The sequence below is a fragment of the Trachypithecus francoisi genome, unplaced genomic scaffold (genome assembly GCF_009764315.1).
Source record: "Trachypithecus francoisi isolate TF-2019V2 unplaced genomic scaffold, Tfra_2.0 Lachesis_group17, whole genome shotgun sequence".
NCBI classification, from domain to species: Eukaryota; Metazoa; Chordata; class Mammalia; order Primates; family Cercopithecidae; genus Trachypithecus; species Trachypithecus francoisi.
Window position 1 is genome coordinate 31,318,523 of NW_022681462.1, and position 18,022 is coordinate 31,336,544.

The 18,022-nt window shown below is 41.7% G+C and overlaps 1 protein-coding gene across 5 annotated transcripts in view; it reads left to right on the forward strand.

The window, feature by feature from the left end:
• The window catches only part of CTNNA2 (catenin alpha 2), a 1,168,663-nt gene that overhangs the window by 838,862 nt on the left and 311,779 nt on the right, over positions 1-18,022 (forward strand). The window contains exons 1-2 of one of the 5 annotated variants that reach the window (XM_033175264.1): positions 942-1,392; positions 14,275-14,400. The exons of 3 other annotated variants lie outside the window; for them this stretch is intronic. In XM_033175264.1, coding sequence (XP_033031155.1) covers positions 14,362-14,400 — 39 coding nt within the window. In that variant the 5' untranslated portion in view covers positions 942-1,392; positions 14,275-14,361. Of the gene's footprint in view, positions 1-941; positions 1,393-4,618; positions 4,937-14,274; positions 14,401-18,022 lie in introns of those variants that run through there. One more of the 5 variants, XM_033175265.1, reaches the window with a different exon arrangement.

Sequence of the window (18,022 nt, forward strand, 5' to 3'; positions counted from 1 at the left end):
ATAATTTGTGTTTGAATTCATAAAATGTACACAAATGAACTACAACCAGGAAAAGTGTGGAATAAATCTTTTTTTAAAAAAAGCCTACCATGGTGGGCTTAAACAAACTGTCTTTTCTGATATATCAAAAGTCTATATATGCTACAACCAGTTAATTGTGGCAAGGTTTCGTTTTTGTGAATGCATGCATGCGTATACTTGTGGGCTCTAATGAATGATAAATGCTAAATCACCAGTAGTGGGAAATATTAATGTAAGTTTAGTCTTTACTGTGACTATATTTAATCAATACCTTATTTCTGCTAACATGTTTTGCGAGACTGGCTCTGGCATGGTAGGCAATCTATTCTCTAGGGAAAGCTATAGCCCTTCTGAAAGAAGATTCTCTGTATTTATTTATTTATTTTAAAAAGGTGTATTAGGTTTCAGGGTAGAATGGTTATTCCTCCTGAGGAAGAAGCAACAACAGAACAAAATATGATTTTAAATGTGGGTGTATTTTTTAAGATGAGGTTTGAGACATTCCTGGTACATTCATAGAACTACTTTATCAAAACATTTAGCTCATATTTTTTCTTTCTAGAGAGCAAATTAATTACCATCTGATAAGCGTGCTTAACTTTCTTCTTTCTAGTCTACTACCAGGCTTTTATTGGTTGGAGCAACTAAATCAAACTCAGTGTAGGTCACTGTCAATAAAATGCCCAGTGATTAAAACTGAGTAATACAGTGGCTTGCCTAAGCTCCTCATTTTATGTGGCATGAAAACAGACCCATGAATGGGTATAGGTGTGCTAAACTGGAGAGAAATTGTGCCTTCCTTAGCTCACTCTGCACGGAGCCACTTCCCTGAAAGCCAGTGAACCTATTTACCATTGTCATAGTAACACACAATTCGAGCCCACGTAGACTTAATCCCGCGAGGCAATTGTTCCCTTGCTTGGGCGGCTACGCTGCCCGCGGGGCTGCCTGCCACCCCCGGGCTCCTGCAGCTCCGGGACTGCGCGCGGCGGCGGAGGCCGCTGGGCCCCAAGAGCCAGCCTGGCCCCGGCACAGATGCACTGCCCCGGCCACAGCCCGGACGGCGCGTGCGTTGCCATGACGATCAGAAACGCGTGTCTGGGGAGATGGGTGCCAGTGCCGCCTTGTCCATTATCCAAAACCCAGTCACTTTTGCTAATTCCTCCCTCAGTATGTGAGAGAGATTGTGTTCTCACTCGTTGCCACTCGGGAGTCATACTCCAAAATCAACCAGAGCCACCTGGACATCCAAGACGGTGCGGCCTAGGCGGGGCTATTTCTCTAACCTGTGCCATGGGCAAAGGAGAACGCCGCCTTCCCATGCAGTTCCTTTTGTAGCCCACCCCTTGCCATTCCAGGCATTACTGAAAGGTATATAATTTGGGAACAATTATAATTTGGCAAAAGGGGGAACAGGTATTTATCGGAGAGGAACTCTAGTTCTCGAAGGTGAGCCATCTTCTTGAAGAGAAGTGCGTGCCCTGTGGTGCTCCCCCAGGTGCCTTGTGACCAGGGTCAGTGCTGGCACCGGCTCTGTCACTGCACACTGGTCGCACCTTTCTTTTCTTTTCGTGTAGCTCAGTGGGGTTCCCGAATCACAGCACATAGCATCCCCTGGCGAGAGCTTTTGGTTTTGACTTGTTAGACTCGGGTTAGAACCTAACCCTACTCCAAGCTTCTGATGTAGTAGTGCTCCGAACAGACCTGGGAATCTGTGTTTCGAGGTGGTCTCCGTAGGTGTTTCTGACATGCATCCAGATGTGGGAATCATCGCCAAGATCTCCTTTCTTTCTTCCCCTTCATTTCTCGCTTTTCCTCTTGTCTCTTGCCTCCTTGTTTGCCTGCTGTCTCACAAATACAACTCCTCTTTTATTTTCCCATGTATTTTCCTCCCTCCCCCAACGTTTTAAGCATCTGTTGTGTGTCAGACACTGTCCTAGATGTTTGGAAGGTTATGGTCTCTGCCTCCATGCGGCATCTTATTGACCTTCTCTCTTGCCAGCTCCTCTTCTCTTTCTCTATACTTTCATCATCTCATTTTCTTAATCAGTTTCTTTGTGTTTCTTCTTCTTTTCTTTCTTTTTCTCCTCCTCCTCCTCCTCCTCCTCCTTCTTTTTCTATTAGTGAATCCATATGCATTTTTAGCACCGTGAATATCAGGATTTAAAAGTTTCTAGCATCTGTCTGGATTTCAAGCCACAAATTCCTCCCATGATAGCTTAGAGGACTCCTAGACCACTAGGGGTGGGTGGAGCAGGATATTCCACCCTAACTCTTTACAAGGAATTTGCCTTTTCTAGAGCTCAGTATGAAAAAACAAGTCAGGTTACTCTCAGCTAACGTTAGACATATTTCAGTTTTCATAATGTTTAATGAGCTCTTTAAGCTTCCCTTGAAGCTGCAATTAAAGATTGCCCTATAGCCAAAAGAAAAGCATGTAAAAATGGGGCTTGCATCAAGAGAGAATAAAATGAATAACCTCTCTGAATTAATCTTCTCCCTACCCCCCATTATTCAGGCTGCTGTTTTACACAAAGATACTCTTTTGAGCATGAAAACTATGAATTGTTACAAATTTACCTGTTCCAAAGTTTCCATTAAATCTATGTGACGCATGGGTATAAAGACTGTCAGAACCTCTCCAAAGTTAGGTGATTTGCTTTGCTTTGACGGAGTGGACAAAAGGGGCTCTCTTGGATCCTCGTGGGCCGCTGCTTGCAGTGTGAGGCATTTCACAAGTCTCAGAGTCGAGTCACAGGCGATGTCAGGATAGTCTGTCTCCACGCTGAGCTCATTTCTTGAGCCTTTCGGTGAATTTGAGGTCGAGGGCTGCAATCATCATGACCTCTGATCCTCTAGGGGTTAAGCCCCTACTTAAACTATTAACTAACTTAAAGATTTCATGTACAACACAATCAGCCAGCAGCTATTTATTAAAAAGCCTTTTATGTAAAAAAGGTTTGGAGGACCTAGGAATTGTGAGAAATTTTTAAAAGGTAAGACGTTAATTCTTGGATGTGGGGGAGACTGATTTACATGAAAAGAGAACAAATTCTTAGCTTCAAGTGATTTCCCAGAATGCTTGGAATAAAATACTCCTTTTTTGGCATGACCTTGAGACTTCAAATGATCTGGACCTTGACCACCTCCCTCCCCTCATGTTGCTGTTACTATGTCTCTTATTGATTTTATTCCAGACTCACTCTTTCCTTTGATCCCCCGCATGCCGGATGTGTTTTATGAATGCCCTTCCTCACATCTTTGCATAGCCATCTCCTTTTCATCACTCAAGTTTCAATTTAGAGTCACTACCTCAGAGAACTCTTCCCTGACCATACCATCTAAAGAAGGCATCAGATCATTATCATAGCACCTGCTTTAATGTTCTGTCATGGCACATATTACTACTGGATATTATTTTCCTATGTTTATATATTTCTCCCGCTTCTTCACTAAAATATAAGCTTCATGAGAACAGGGGTTTTAATGCTTCTGTCCCACCTAGAAGAATGCAAGGCATTAAAAATATGTTCATTAAATATCTGTCAAATGAATAAATGAATGAAAGACAATGTCACTTGCCAAGTGAGGTTTTTCAGACATTGAACACTAGTGTTTCTAGAAGAGGGAAGAATCACTGTAGGCTGAAGGGGACAAGAATTGATTAGAGAGGAGGAGATACCTGACTTGGATGCTGTAGATTTGCAGGATTTATAGCTACAGAAAGAAGGATGATGAGTTTCTTTCAGGTAAGGAAGTGTTTGCCAATTAAATGATCTAATCCACTTTGGCACCAAACCAGATATTCAAGTATAGGTGAATCCTTTAACCTCAGTTTCCACTTTTGGTCTTGGAGGTTACTTGCCATTCTAAATCTGTGGTTCTTAAAGCTGTCTTTTGTTTTATATTTTTTCTGATCAGAGAACTTTGTTATGTCACTCACCATAACAAAAACAGCATCAGAGAAATCAAGTTTAAATAACTGCCTCTTTCTCTACAATATGAGAAGGGGGAAAACATTTTTTCCCTTCACTGGCAAAGAAGATGGTTATGGCTGATTAATCAGGCCATTAGATACAGTTTTGCTGCATTCAGTAGAAGCAATGATGAGAAGTTAGCTTGAATATTCATGTTATACGTGCTACATGAGTTTGAAATGCTTATAGATTTGCAAAATTTGAGAGCTAAAAAGGACCTTAGAGATCATTTAGATTATGTAGCCCATCCTCCATAGCATTTATAATTTTATAGTTTAAAATGCCAGGACCCAGAGTAGTAAAGTGATTGGTTTCTGGTTGCATTGGTAGCTGGTGGGCAAACAGATTATCAACCCCACCCTTCTGATTCTCCGTCCAGGGGTCTTTATATTGAACCTAAGTGAGCTTCATGCGTTTGGTCATGTTACATAAGCAGAAAGAAAATCTGGAAGCAATGACTAGGCATACTCATAGAAGAAACCCCATCATCATTTTCAAACTCACAGTGGTGAAAGTGAGAAATACACATTGAAGGAACTTGTTGGCATTTGAAAGGGAATAAAGCAATATTCATCAACCCTTCTAAGAGTAGGCAGAGTACAAATTAGGGAAAATGGATGCTATTGTTTTACTTCTTCCGTGTATTTTCAACATTATCCAAAAGCTGCCATGCTGAAATAATAAGATACTGCTATAAATTTGTGTTATTTAACTGGCAGTACACAGCACATGGAGATTTATTATTTTTACTAATGAGTTTAGCTTTGCTCTTGCAAATAGTGTCAAATGTCATTCTTTCCATCCTCCAGCAGATGGCAACTCTAGTCTTCTTGTCATTTTATCTATTTCTATACTTAGAAGATGTTGTCTTTGCCATCCCTGCCCCCATTGCCTCTCCCCGAGAAGTTCATCTTTATGTACTGCTCAGGGTGATATGGGTAAGTGGATCCATCCCTCTGCCGGTGGAATCGCCTCCATTAGCATCTGACTATGAAGGCCAATCCAAATGTGCCTAGAAATAACAAAATCACAAATTAGCCAATAGTTCTAATTTTCTTAAAGAAAAAAAAAAGAGAGAGAGAGGGAGAAGATAGAGATTCTAAAATAAGATGTACCACAGAAAACTTTCCATTTAAGGAAAAAAATCTTCAAAAGAAACAAAATGTCAATTTCTCCAGTTCTAGCTTTAAAGAAAGATGGGTTTGATTGGATTATCTGAGTTATTGGCCAAAAAAAAAGAGCACCCAGGAGTGAAATTGTGTCAGATTTCTCATACACTGTGATTTTTGGTCTCTCTGCAGTCTCTTCTCTTCCATTCCTCCCTCCCTTTTACACACTTTCTCTCAGTTATCAAAAGTACTGTGCCTAGCCCCCTAATTTATTTGCTTTTTAGAAACCTGGTTTCTCTCTCTAGGTGTGTTCCTAAGGCACTACTGCTGGTGACATTTATTTTCTCTCCTTCCAGTCTTTGCCCCCACCACTCCCACCCCTTCTACCAGCTAGATCCTCATAACTCCTACAGTATTGCAGAAGTTCAAACACATACTGCTCTCTGAGTGTAACTCTGAGGGCAGCTATAAGAAATCAACAGAAAAGAATAGCTGCTACTCTTTTATTAAAGGAAAAGTTAATGATCACAGGCATGAGCAAGTAGTTTCTGTCACCAATTCCTCATTGTAAGGCTTCCTACAGATGCAAACAAATCTCCTGCCTAGAGGCACTTACTTGCATCAGGAAGGCCTGAGCAGGGACATGGGAGGGACGGAGGATGGGAATGGATTTGGTGGTCTGCAAATGCCACGTGGAGGGAACTCTTGCTAACTCATCCTCTTCCAAAGAACCTAACCATCATGTCTTCTTCAAAGTTGAAGAGCTGTTACCTTGATATACCAGCAACTAGACAGAGGCTAAAGTGTAGAGCAAGGAAACAGTTACATACCTCTTATTTAAGACCAAAAAAATAAAGTTAGCTTTAGTGAGTATGGGTTTCTTGATTATTACTGTCATCATGTGAAAATGTGAGCTGACGCTTCAAATACAATCCTTGGAAACAACCAGGACGTGTGGAAATCCAAGTATGTTTTCATTCACTGACAACCACTAATGAAGACAGGGGAGCTTACTTCAAACCCACAAATAATTAGCACTGACAATAGAAGTATAAACAGAGCTTTATTTAATTAATTCCCTAATTGTTCTTTCCTGCTTTCCTATCTGCAGCCCTGCTTTGACTTTAGCTGTAACGTATGCCCAAGACTTCCTTCTTTCAGCTTTGTGATAATCATGTATCCGTTTGCTCAGTGTGGGAAACCATATCAGCTAGAATTCCTTTCCCTGCTTTATATAAATAAATGTTTTTTTTATGTTACCTTATCTGTTTTTCCACAATTCGGATGCCTGGAAATGTTTACTTATTAATATGGATAGCTTATCTAGCACTCACTGTTAGATGCATTTCACAGTTAATATGAAATGAGAAGTGAACAGTTGATAATTCTGGAGTGATGAGGAGAACTCTCTGGATTCTCCATTCTGTTCTTTATGGAAACAAACTCTTTGTCCCTGTCTCCTCGCTCACCCACATTCTAATCCCAGCAATCAGAGAGCAGATGGATTGCTTTTTTGGGTTTTGTCATTATCTGTCTTTGTCAGGGAAGCATGATCAGTTCCTCATTAAAGGGCCAATAACAACTCCTTCTTTGCTCTGTCCTGAATGAGGAAGCAGCATTGGAACCTTTGATGTGGTGACTTCAAGTTGTGAGGTAAAAAGGCATGTTTGTCTCTGGCAGGAAAGTGACTCTCCACAGGGGAATGGCTGGGCTGAGGGGCCAGACTGAGAGACCCACTGAGCAGGAAGGACAGCTTGGAGGGGAATAGATTTGGAGCAGTCAGCTGGAGCAGCAGGTAGTCCAGAGAGTCAACCCTAGTGGCTGGAGTGGGTCAGCCCTGATCTTCTGAGATGGAGTCTCGCTCTGTCGCCCAGGCTGGAGTGCAGTGGCCGGATCTCAGCTCACTGCAAGCTCCGCGTCCCAGGTTTACGCCATTCTCCTGCCTCAGCCTCCCAAGTAGCTGGGACTACAGGTGCCCGCCACCTTGCCTGGCTAGTTTTTTGTATTTTTTAGTAGAGACGGGGTTTCACCCTGTTAGCCAGGATGGTCTCGATCTCCTGACCTGTGATCCTCCCGTCTCGGCCTCCCAAAGTGCTGGGATTACAGGCTTGAGCCACCGCGCCCGGCCAGCCCTGATCTTCTTACAGAGACTGTAGACTCTTTCCCAAGTGGCTTTGCTGGTTACAGGCAGCCCCGGCTTACAAAAGTTGATTACAGCTGGAAGTTAAATCAGAGGCTGCTTAGGAATTTTGCCTGTGAGAAAAGCTAAGTGGTGTGTGAGTGAGGGGTGTGTTTGTATTTGTGCATGTTGAGTATGTTTGATGACAGTCATACTTCCATTATAGACAGGATATGTTCTAAGAAATGTGTTTTCATTGTTGTTTGAACATCATAGAATGTACTTATACAAACCTAGATGGTATGTGTTTTTTTATTTGTATAAATTTTTCATATGGAAAATTAAATGTCCCAGCACCATTACTGAATATAAGTCATTTTCCCTACTTGATCTGCAATGCCAATATCAAGGACCATGTATCAGGTTTCTATATATGTTCCATTACAATCTTATGGGATTATGGTCATATATGCAGTACGTCATTGGCCAAAATGTCATTATGGAGTGTCATTATGACTGTATATGTTTGTGTGTAAGTTTGTACAATGCAGTTGGTATTCCTTTTCATTACTTTGTGTATAATATTTACTGAAAATATTTACAGAAAGTTCCTGAGACTCACACAAACTCTGTTTGCCCCTGTCCATGTGATGTGAAGCAGGTATCTGCTGACTTCCTTTCAACTTTTATTTGATAGGTATTTGCTGGATCGTTTGGGTAAATAACCAGCCTGGTGTTCAGCTCATGGAAAAATATGCAACAAGGAGTTCCTGCTTTGGAGAAGTAATGTTTTGTTTGAGGAAACAAGATGTCTGTTATAAACACTTAGAGAAAATTCTCATATTATGTAGAAGCAAATGAAAGAGAGTGGTAAAGACTGAGAGGAGACGTAGAATGATCCCATTGCACCAGGATGCTCTCATTTTCTCTCTCTCTTAATGAATGGAAAGGTTGTATAGATTATTTCAGACTTAAAGAATATGTAGTTTTGGTCAAAGAGCAGGCACATGGGAATAAGGAAGTCATCCTATGGTCACAGATGTAGGGAACAGATTGGCCAGACTGAAATAGAAGGACTGTGTTAGGATGCAGCGGAAAGTAAGGAGAATCCCCACCTTAACAAGTCAGGATTGGGTGTGCTTCCAGATACATTTGTACTTCCCTCCTGAGAACTTTTCTCTGTCCTGAATGAGGAAGCAACATTGGAACTTCTGATGTGGTGACTTCAAGTTGTGTGAGGTAAAAGAGCATATTTGCGTGTGGCGGGAAAGTGACTGTCCATAGGGGAATGGCTGAATATGTATGTTCCCTAGCCACAAGCTTCAGTTTTTCATTTGACAGTACCTGCCTAGATATAGATCCACTCTGGAAACCCAGGGAAACTTTCCAATCTTCTTGTTAAAGCTGAGGATTGATTAGCAAGCATGACCTCCCACCTGTTATAACTGGCTTATGGCTCTTCTGAAGTACCCACTGGCATTTTCAAGGTGCCCTGCACCCCTCCCTGCCATGTTCTTCCATAGAACACTTCCTTCAACTCCTTGAGTCTGGCCCCTTCCTTCCAGAACCACAGTAGTTGTCAAACTTCTTCATTTGTTCAGATGTTCCATTCTAAGCCCTTCTTGTGGCCTTTCCACCTGTGGTCTTATAATAGCAGTGAATATGCTCTGAATTCATTGTGGAGCTACCTTGTGCCAAGCAAGTTGCCAAAGGTTTTACATAGGTTCACTTTCTTAGTCTTCATAATAATCCTTTAAAGTAGATCTAGTTAACAGTATCCATTGAGCATCATTATATGACAAAGCATTTGGGAATAAAACAGGAAACAATAAAGGCAGAGGCCATGCCCACAGATAACTTGTACTTAGCTAAGAGACTACTTCTAGTGGGAGAGATTAAGCCCTAAGGAGGTAATAAAATGTGTCCTGGATCTGAAATTTGAATCTAGATCTTTCTGACCCCAAAGTCATTTTCTTAATTTCCCAACGGCATCTCCTTTTTTCTTTTTTTTCAGTTGAAATTAATTTAAAATAAATTATTCTCAGCAATTGTTCATTTGAAGGCAAGCTGACAATCAGGCCGTTTAAGCCACAGTGAGTCTTATGTGACAAATTATCACATAAAGTAATGAAATCTTTTCTGGACACTGTGTTCTTCTCTGGGTGGTGTGTTAAGCCCTTCAGAAGCTGTCTTCCAGAGTCTCCACAGGTCCAGGAGGTCCATTGCCACCAAGAGGCTTGTTGCTCATTATTGCATTTAGTACTATAGCAACGGCACCACCAGTGTCTTTATTAAAACGTGCTCCAGGCTAGCATTTTCCCCCGGGGTCAGTAATGAATTTAGAGGAATGGATGTGGAAATGAGATTTGTTCTCGCCCATGGAGTGAATTATGTCTTTTTGGGGCCCCCAGGCTAATATTTCAGATTTGCCACAAGGTACTTCATCAAAAATTCTATTTTGGTTCCAAGAGGACCATGCATGCCTATTAGCAAATTCAGAGCATGCCTTTAAACTGTATGTTTTTTTTTTTTTTCCTTACACTGGCTCCATCCACTAAAGGCTTTCAGAATTAGCAGTTTGTGAAAACAGTCCATTTCCACGGGCCAGTGAATGGTACGAAGAAGAAGTGTAGCCCTTTTATCTAACAAGGCTGAGCCTGCCACAACTGAGGTGAATCAAATGCAGAGCAGCCACGAATGTGTCAGCACATTAGGTATTCATTATCACATCGGGCATGCGGTAGCACGCCAGACATACTCATGTGACAGGATTTGTGTTTGCTGTCTGTCAGATTCTCTTGCCTCCATTTGATTGCCAGGGCTCATTTTAATGCCATTGAAGCGTATGGGTTTAAATACTCTCCAATTCAGCCTGGTGTGTTTGACATCTAGTTCGCCACAATACTACATTCCAAAGAAACTGATTACAGAGATAAGTCGATTGAGAAATAGGGTTGCACATCAAAGCACTACCTTTCCGATAATGGAGATACTCAGAAAGCCTAGCTTGTTGGAGAAGACCATAACTGCTAGTTGTCTTTACAAGTCTTCTCTGCGATGGGAAATGGGGAGAAGGCATCTCCTTCAGGATGTCCACTATGCTCCCATCCTCTCTCCCTCCCTTCACTACTTCTGCTATCTCCCAGATAAAGGGTTATATTCCCGAGCAATGATGACCAGCTAGTTTTCGCTAGCAAAAACCAAAAGGGCAGGGTGGTCTCCAGCCAATGACAGACCAAAGATGGATTGACTTGAGAAAAGAGTGAAGGTCCCCACTTTTTCTTCCCAACCCCCATTATATTCATAGCCTTAAGAACTGCTCCCCTCCAGAATCTTGGCTATGATTGTCATAACTTACATCTTGTCTAGATCTGGGAAAAAATAATAATATGACTCCATTGATGCTATTCCAATTCTTCTGCTTTTTGTGTCAAATTTTCTTTCATTTTGTAAGCTGTGCATTTGGGCAGATGCTATCCTCCGTTTGAGGTACCATTCCCATGCAGGAGTAAGGTTTCTATTGGACATGAGTCCTCTTAGCAGAACACATTTAATGGAGTGCATTTTAGTGAGGGTCTCCAGCCTTGGTCTAATTGCTCTATAATGAAACTCTCCTTCTTACTTGCATGTCTTAGTTTAGTTTTGGAAATTATTGTGTGCATAGAACAGTGTTTCTCCTTAAACAAACAAACTCACTCACTGTTTTTATGACCAGTATAGAGTTCCAGATACTGTTGAACAGGAATTACTATATTAAGTCCTGTGCACATCATCAGCACTGTAAATTGGCCCTCACCTCCCATGAACCTGGCAGCCTCTGGATCTTTGGGTTGTCTGTTTTTACTGGCTGTTAATTGTTAATAGATTTTCAGGTGTAGGTCATGCTGTGTAAGCATCAATCCTTAATTTAGGAAGGTCTGCGGCTGTCCATGATTGTGAAAAGGCAAGTGATAAACAAAAACTGGAGAAATCTCAGCATCCTCACTAAAAATGTCAAGCCCAGTAATGCTTCTGGTAGTAAAAGCAAAATTTATTAGTGAGAGAACAAACTTACTCAACAAAAAAGGAAAGTTAAAGAGGGAACGCAGAGAAGGAAAGAAGGCCCCAGAAGAAGGTTGAAGAGAAAACATTTAAGAAATCAAAGCCATTTTAGAAAGATGAGTTAGAGAGCACGCATGGCATGATCTTAGATATCTTCCTTGTTCTTGAGACAAGAAGAAAAGGAAGGCATTTAGAGTGAGCTTTTAAGTAATTCTGCTTGGAAAAATGTATGATAAGAGGCCTCGCTATCCTCCATATCAGGGGAGTGGATATACTGGTCCAGGGTTCAGTGGCCCTAAAGCCAAATTCAGCTGCTGCCTGTTTTTATAGGTCCTGCAAGATAAGAATGAGTTTATGTTTTTAAATGGCTGGAAATAAACCAAAAGAAGAATAATATTTTGCAACATTTGAAAAGTATATAAAATTCAGATTTTAATATCCATACATAAAGTTTCATTGGAACACAGCCATACCTATTTGTTTACATATTTTCTATAACTGTCTATTCATTAAAATGGAAAAGCAGATTCCTTGCGACAGAGACTGCAGAGCCTAAAATATTTACTATGAATATCAGCCCTTTACAGGAAAAGTTTTTGGATTGCTGTATTGGTCTATTGACTCAGAGTAACTAGGAATTAGTTACTAAAGGCTATCACCTTTCCACAAGTCTGTCTAACCCTTCTTCATCTAGTCTTCTCTTTGCAGAAGGTAATCCCCTTACCTACTTACCCATTTATTCACCTACTTCCAAGAGTTTCCAAGGCCTTATCTCATGGTGGATCCTGCATTGGGCTTTGTGGGTGGTTGAAGAGATGAATTCAATCTGTTGCCTGCTCTAGAGTACTTATAGTTTGTTTAGAAAGCATGAGAGGAAGAGCAAGATAAATTATGCAGATAAGAGATATGCATGATCAAAATGCATGGTAGAGTGACACATTCATTTAAGAGGATTTCAGGAATACTGACATGGGATTCTGAATCTCCTTCAGATTTCTTTTACCTGCATAATACTATCGTTCAGTGAGTTGCTCAGACCAGAAAGCTAGCCACCACCTTGCTTTTTCTTCTTTTTTTTGGCAGTAGCAGGGATGGGGGTGGAGAGGATGGAGTCTTGTTCTGTCCTGCAGGCAGTGGTGTGTTCCTGGCTCCCTGCAACCTCTGCCTCCTGCGTGCAACAATTCTCCTGCCTCAGACTCTGAGTAGCTGGGATTACAGGTGCTCACCACCACGCCCAGCTAATTTTTGTATTTTTGCTAGAGGCAGATTTCGCCATGTTGGCCAGGCTGGTCTCAAACTCCTGGCCTCAAGTGATCTGCCTGTCTCAGCCTCCCAAAGTGCTGGGATTATAGGCGCCAGCCACCGCACCTGGCCTAGCCACCATCTTGACACCCAGTCTCCTGCCTCCTCTGCTTGCACTGCAGTGCACCCTGCACGGTGTTGCACGTCAAAGGCACTCTCCAGGGTTATGCTTAGCGCATGAGGCCAATTGTGGCAGCCTAGACTCTCCAACTCCCTGGACCTTTCTGCCTTCAGAATGAATTATGTCACTTCTTCCTTTTGAAGAATATATTTCGAATTGTCAGCTTAGTTTCATTTCTGATGCTTCCTCCCTAATCTAGGCCACTGTTATCTCTGGCCTAGATCACAGCAAAAGCAATGGATCTTTCACGTCCACTCTTGCATCTGTTCTATTTAAAATTCACATATAATCACGCTACTTCTCTGTGTATGATGAGTCTCACTTTTCCCATATTTCTTATGAAAATATCCCAAATCTGGGCATGTCTCTTGAGACCTTGAACAATCAGCTTTTGAGACCTTAGAGCCTCGTTTGCATGACTCTCCCCTTAATTCCTTTCTTCTGGCCATGTGGCCATCTTACAGTTTCTGTAGGGTGAATATATAATTCATTTTTCAAAAACAAGACATTTGTGAGAATGAAAGGAGGCACTATTAATAATGATGCCATGGCAACAGGCTATAATCAGGACAGTCCCAGGCAAACCAAGATATAAAGTCACCCTACATTTCTCAGACATCCCACACTCTTTCTAACATCAGAGTCTTTGAATGTGATTATTTTTCCTTATCTGGGATTGCGTTGCCCTTCTTTACCTCTCAGTTTTTCAGAGGGTAAGTGAAATCCTCTCTTGATGCACAATCAGAGCACCTTCGCTCCTTCTAATAATTATAATTGCATTGCAACTGATATAATTGTTTATGTTTCCAACCAGCATGACCAATCCTCTTGGTCTGCCCGTGACTGAGAAAGTTGCAGGGATGTGAGACTTTTAATGCAAAAACCAGGAAAGTCCCAGATCAGCATGTGGGAATATCATTCCCTCAAAACCACATTTGTCTTGTTTCCCACTGTAACCACAGAACATAGAGTAGTTTCCAATAAGTTGTAGTTGCTCAAAAGACTTTAGTTGGTTCAATGAATTAAGAAAGAAAGGAGTACAATGAAAGAGAGATGACTTTCAGATGGGTTAATCAGGGATGCTTTGTGTATAAGGTTCCATCTCAGCTTAAAGGATGAGTTATAGTTTCAGTACGAGGTTAGGAAAAGAATATTATAGACAGGGAGAAAACTTTCATTAGAACCCTTCCTCTTTCCCTACTACTAAGTCCCACCTGGAAAGGATGTGGAGGTTCTTAACAATGTGATTTAAATGGCTGATACAGTTGAACGTGTTACCTACTCAGGAGTAGTTGCATTTTTAATAAAAAATAGAGCCTCCAGTCAAATGATCATCTCATAATGGCAGACGTTTTGAACTGCGAATGGAGAATATAGTTTGAGGGTAAGAAACAGGAGTGAGGAGGAAGGCCTACCTTCAGACTGGCCCCAAGTGCCTTTCCTATAGGTGGCTTCCACTCTGCCTGGGGTCAGACCAGAGGGCTGTGGCGTCTGAAATTACAGCGCAGTATACAATCACATGAAAATAGTTTGGGTAGAGCACCATGGGACAGCAGTCTAATTGTTTTTTCTCAAATTTTCCAGGCCAATTGATCTGGGAGAGGTTATTCCTGCCCACAGTGCTTCTGGCATCAGTACTTGGCACCAGATGAGAAGTTTGCACTAGGAGAGATGACACAATCAGAAAGGCACATTAGAGCTTTCCAACTGGTAAAATGTTGAATACAGAATTTTCTGTGTTTCCTTTAGAGTATATAAATTCAATAAGTGGGAGCCCTCAATTCCTGTGAATTGAAGGCTTCTGACCATTTAATCCATGTTTGTTTCTGAAAATAATAGGTTATTAGACACAAAAATGCATTTGAGATTCTAATTTTGTAGATGGGGAAACCAAGACCCAGAAAAGTTAAGAGTTGACCACATTGTACAGCTGGTTCATGCCACACTAGGACCAGGACTCAACTCTCCCAATGCCAAATGCTGTGTCTCCCCTTCCATACCTGCATTTTATTATGAAAACTTTTTAATATAAAGAAAAATTGAAGAAATTGTATAGTGAGCACTCATATACTCATGTCTTAGTTCATTTGGGCCGCTATAACAGAGTACCTTAGACTAGCTAACTTAAAAGCAATAGAAATTTATTTCTCATGGTTCTGAAGTCTGGGAAGTTCAAGATTAGGACTCCAGGATATTCAGTGTCTGGTGAGGGTTCGTTCCTCATAGATAGCACCTTCTGACCATATTCTTATAGGGTGAAAGGGGCAAAGCAGCTTTTGGGGGCCCCTTTTATAAGGATACTAATTCTACTCATGAAGGCTCTAAGGCCTCATCTCCAAGTACCCTCACACTGGGGATTGGGTTTTAACATATGAATTTAGGGGGACATAAGTATTCAGATTATAGCAACGCGCCCCCTCAATTTTACAATTTCCATTTTGCTATATTTGCTTTATCAGATATCGATCCATCCTATTTTTGAAGCATTTTGAAGGAATTGCAGACATTAGTACACTTCACCTTATGCAGATTATTATCTAAAGTTTGATATTTGCTTATCTTTTTAGGTAAAATTTATACACAGTGAATGAGTTTTGACAAATGCTTGCATCTATGCATCTCAAACCCCTATATAGTACTTTGAGTTTTCCATTTTAAAAATTTCAAAACATGCTACATTTTACTTAAGCAACCATCTTAAAACTGTTTGCTGTTGAAGATGTACTTGCTTATATAGAAAACATTTTCACAGGAAACAGATTTGTGTAACATTAGACTCTAGTTTTAAAAGCAGGTTCTGTAAGGTGCTGTGTTCAAATACTTAAGAAGTGACTCTATGCAAATTTTGATTCATAAAAGATGAAGTGTCAAAGTCAAGGACATGCACTCGTGTGGGAGAGAAGTGGAGATATTCAAGGGGGATATATGAGGGACACAAAACCTCATAGAACATTGAGCATTGTTCCCAGCCCATTACCGACTTGGGCCTCCTCACTCCTCCATCTCCACACTCTGCATCTCAAAAAGGCAAATTACCTGGACATTTTCAACTGGGTTGGGTGGGGGCATAAGAAAATGGGACAAAGCCGGGCACAGTGGCTTACCCCTGTAATCCCAGTACTTTCGGAGGCTGAAGTGGGCAGATTATGAGGTCAGGAGATTGAGACCATCCTGGTTAACATGGTGAAACCCCATCTCTACTAAAAATACAAAAAATTAGCCAGGCGTGGTGGCATGCGCCCGTAATCCAAGCTACTCGGGAGGCTGAGGCACGGGAATCACTTGAACCTGAGAGGCGGAGGTTGCAGTGAGTCAAGATTGTGCCACTGCACTCCAGCCTGGGCGACAGAACCAGACTCTGTCCACGCCACTCCTCCCTGACCAAAAAAATATAAAGGTAAATGGAACAAAAAAAAGTCACAAGCTCTTTTGTTTCTGCTGTAGGAATGCTCTGTTTGGCTACAGTACCCCCCCTCCCCCCACCGCCCTTTTATTTTCGTTTTTGCTCCTATGGAAACTAATCAGAAAAGCTAGAGCAGTTTTGAGAGGCAGATGCTGAAGAACGATACTCCACACTCCCTTCACAAGCTCCCTTCCCACCCATGCTGCAGGATGTGTGAGTGCACACACACACACACACACACACACACCCCTCCTGATTGTACCAAGGAGCCAAAAACAACTGACTTTTCATGGATGAATCTGTGGGTAACTAGTGGTTCAGTACTGTCTTCAGGCATGATGGACTCTCCCTGGGGAATGCTGCACCCAACAACTGGGAGACACTTTAAGCACCTTAACTGCCAATGTTTTATGTCAAAAGGTAGAGACAAGTCATAGGAGGACTTGCTGCAGCCCCTTGTAGTAGGCAAATTGACCCCACCGTGGGAAGTCGGCTGGTCCAGAGGATAGCAGCAAGCCCAAGGCTGCCAAAGGCCTGCTCCCCAGGTGGCTTCCTAGAGCAGAATGTATGGGCAGCAGTAAAATCAGAAAGGGAACGTATTTTACTTTTTTTTTTTTTTAAGACAGAGTGTCACTCTTGCCCAGGCTGGACTGCAGTGGCACAATTTCGGCTCACCACAACCTCTGCCTCTCGGGTTCAAGAGATTCTCCTGCCTCAGCCTCCCGAGTAGCTGAGACTACAGGCACGTACCACCATGCCCGGCTAATTTTTATATTTGTAGTAGAGACAGGGTTTCGCCATGTTGGCCAGGCTGGTCTTGAACTCTTGAGCTTAGGTGATCCGCCCACCTTGGCTTCCCAAAGTGCTGGGATTACCAGCGTGAGCCACTGCACCTGGCCTTTTTAAATTATTTTCCTTTTTTACTTTTAAAGCAGAAAATAGGAGGGGAGAAAGGATTAAAAGAGGGAATATTCTGGAAGTCTTTCTGTGAGAGCTCCAGAAAACCTTTTTTGAGAAAACAGAACATTTCAGTAACAGCTGGGCCTTCAGCCAAAGCAGATGGTCCAAAATGAGGAATGGGAGAGCAGTACAAATAATATCAAGTTGTTGGCTATTGGAGCACTGTGGGTACATGCTAACAGTTGGGTTAGGTGGAAGTCCTTCAGTGCTGACCCTGCATTTAAAAAGCATACATTTAGGCCTTCCCTCTTGGCATCTGAGCATGGCCAACTCTGGAGAGCTGCCTCCACCACTGACTGGTGAAGTAGGTACATCCTTTTTATTTTTGCCAAAACCAGTCCAAATGCCCTAATATAAACCTCTAAGTGATTAACATACAGAAGAAAGTGACTGGTGCCAACTTACTGCAGTCCTGGTAGTTTTCCTAATGATTTGAGAGAGCTAAGCTTATGATTAGAATTCCAATCACCAGGCAGGATAGGGGGACTCTAGAGCTTTTGGATAGGCCAGGAGCAAAAGACATAAAAACAACAAAGGAACAAATTTAAAAATGAAACAGCACATTAAGATGAACAGGAATGCACATTTTCTATCCCTGATTACAATCAGAGCTGGCTATTTTTAGTGTATTTCTGATGAGTCTACTTCACTGTACTTCATACCAGAATGGCACAATGAGTGGTATTTGCTCTCTATTGGCCAGTAGCTGAAGAGATGAATCTCCATGGAAGTGTGAATATAGGGAGTGCTGAGGCTGACATATGGTAGATTTTTTTTAACATCTATAAAAACAAACCACTTTCACTAATAATATAACGTGTGTGTGTGCACATGTGTGTGTGTGTGTATCACACCCATCCATTGAGTTTCAATAATCAACTCCCTTTTGCAAGGAATATTTTATAGCCAGATAGTCATCCTCAAACTATGATTTGTAATGTTTGAGTTGCATCTAGGTGGTTTATGGCA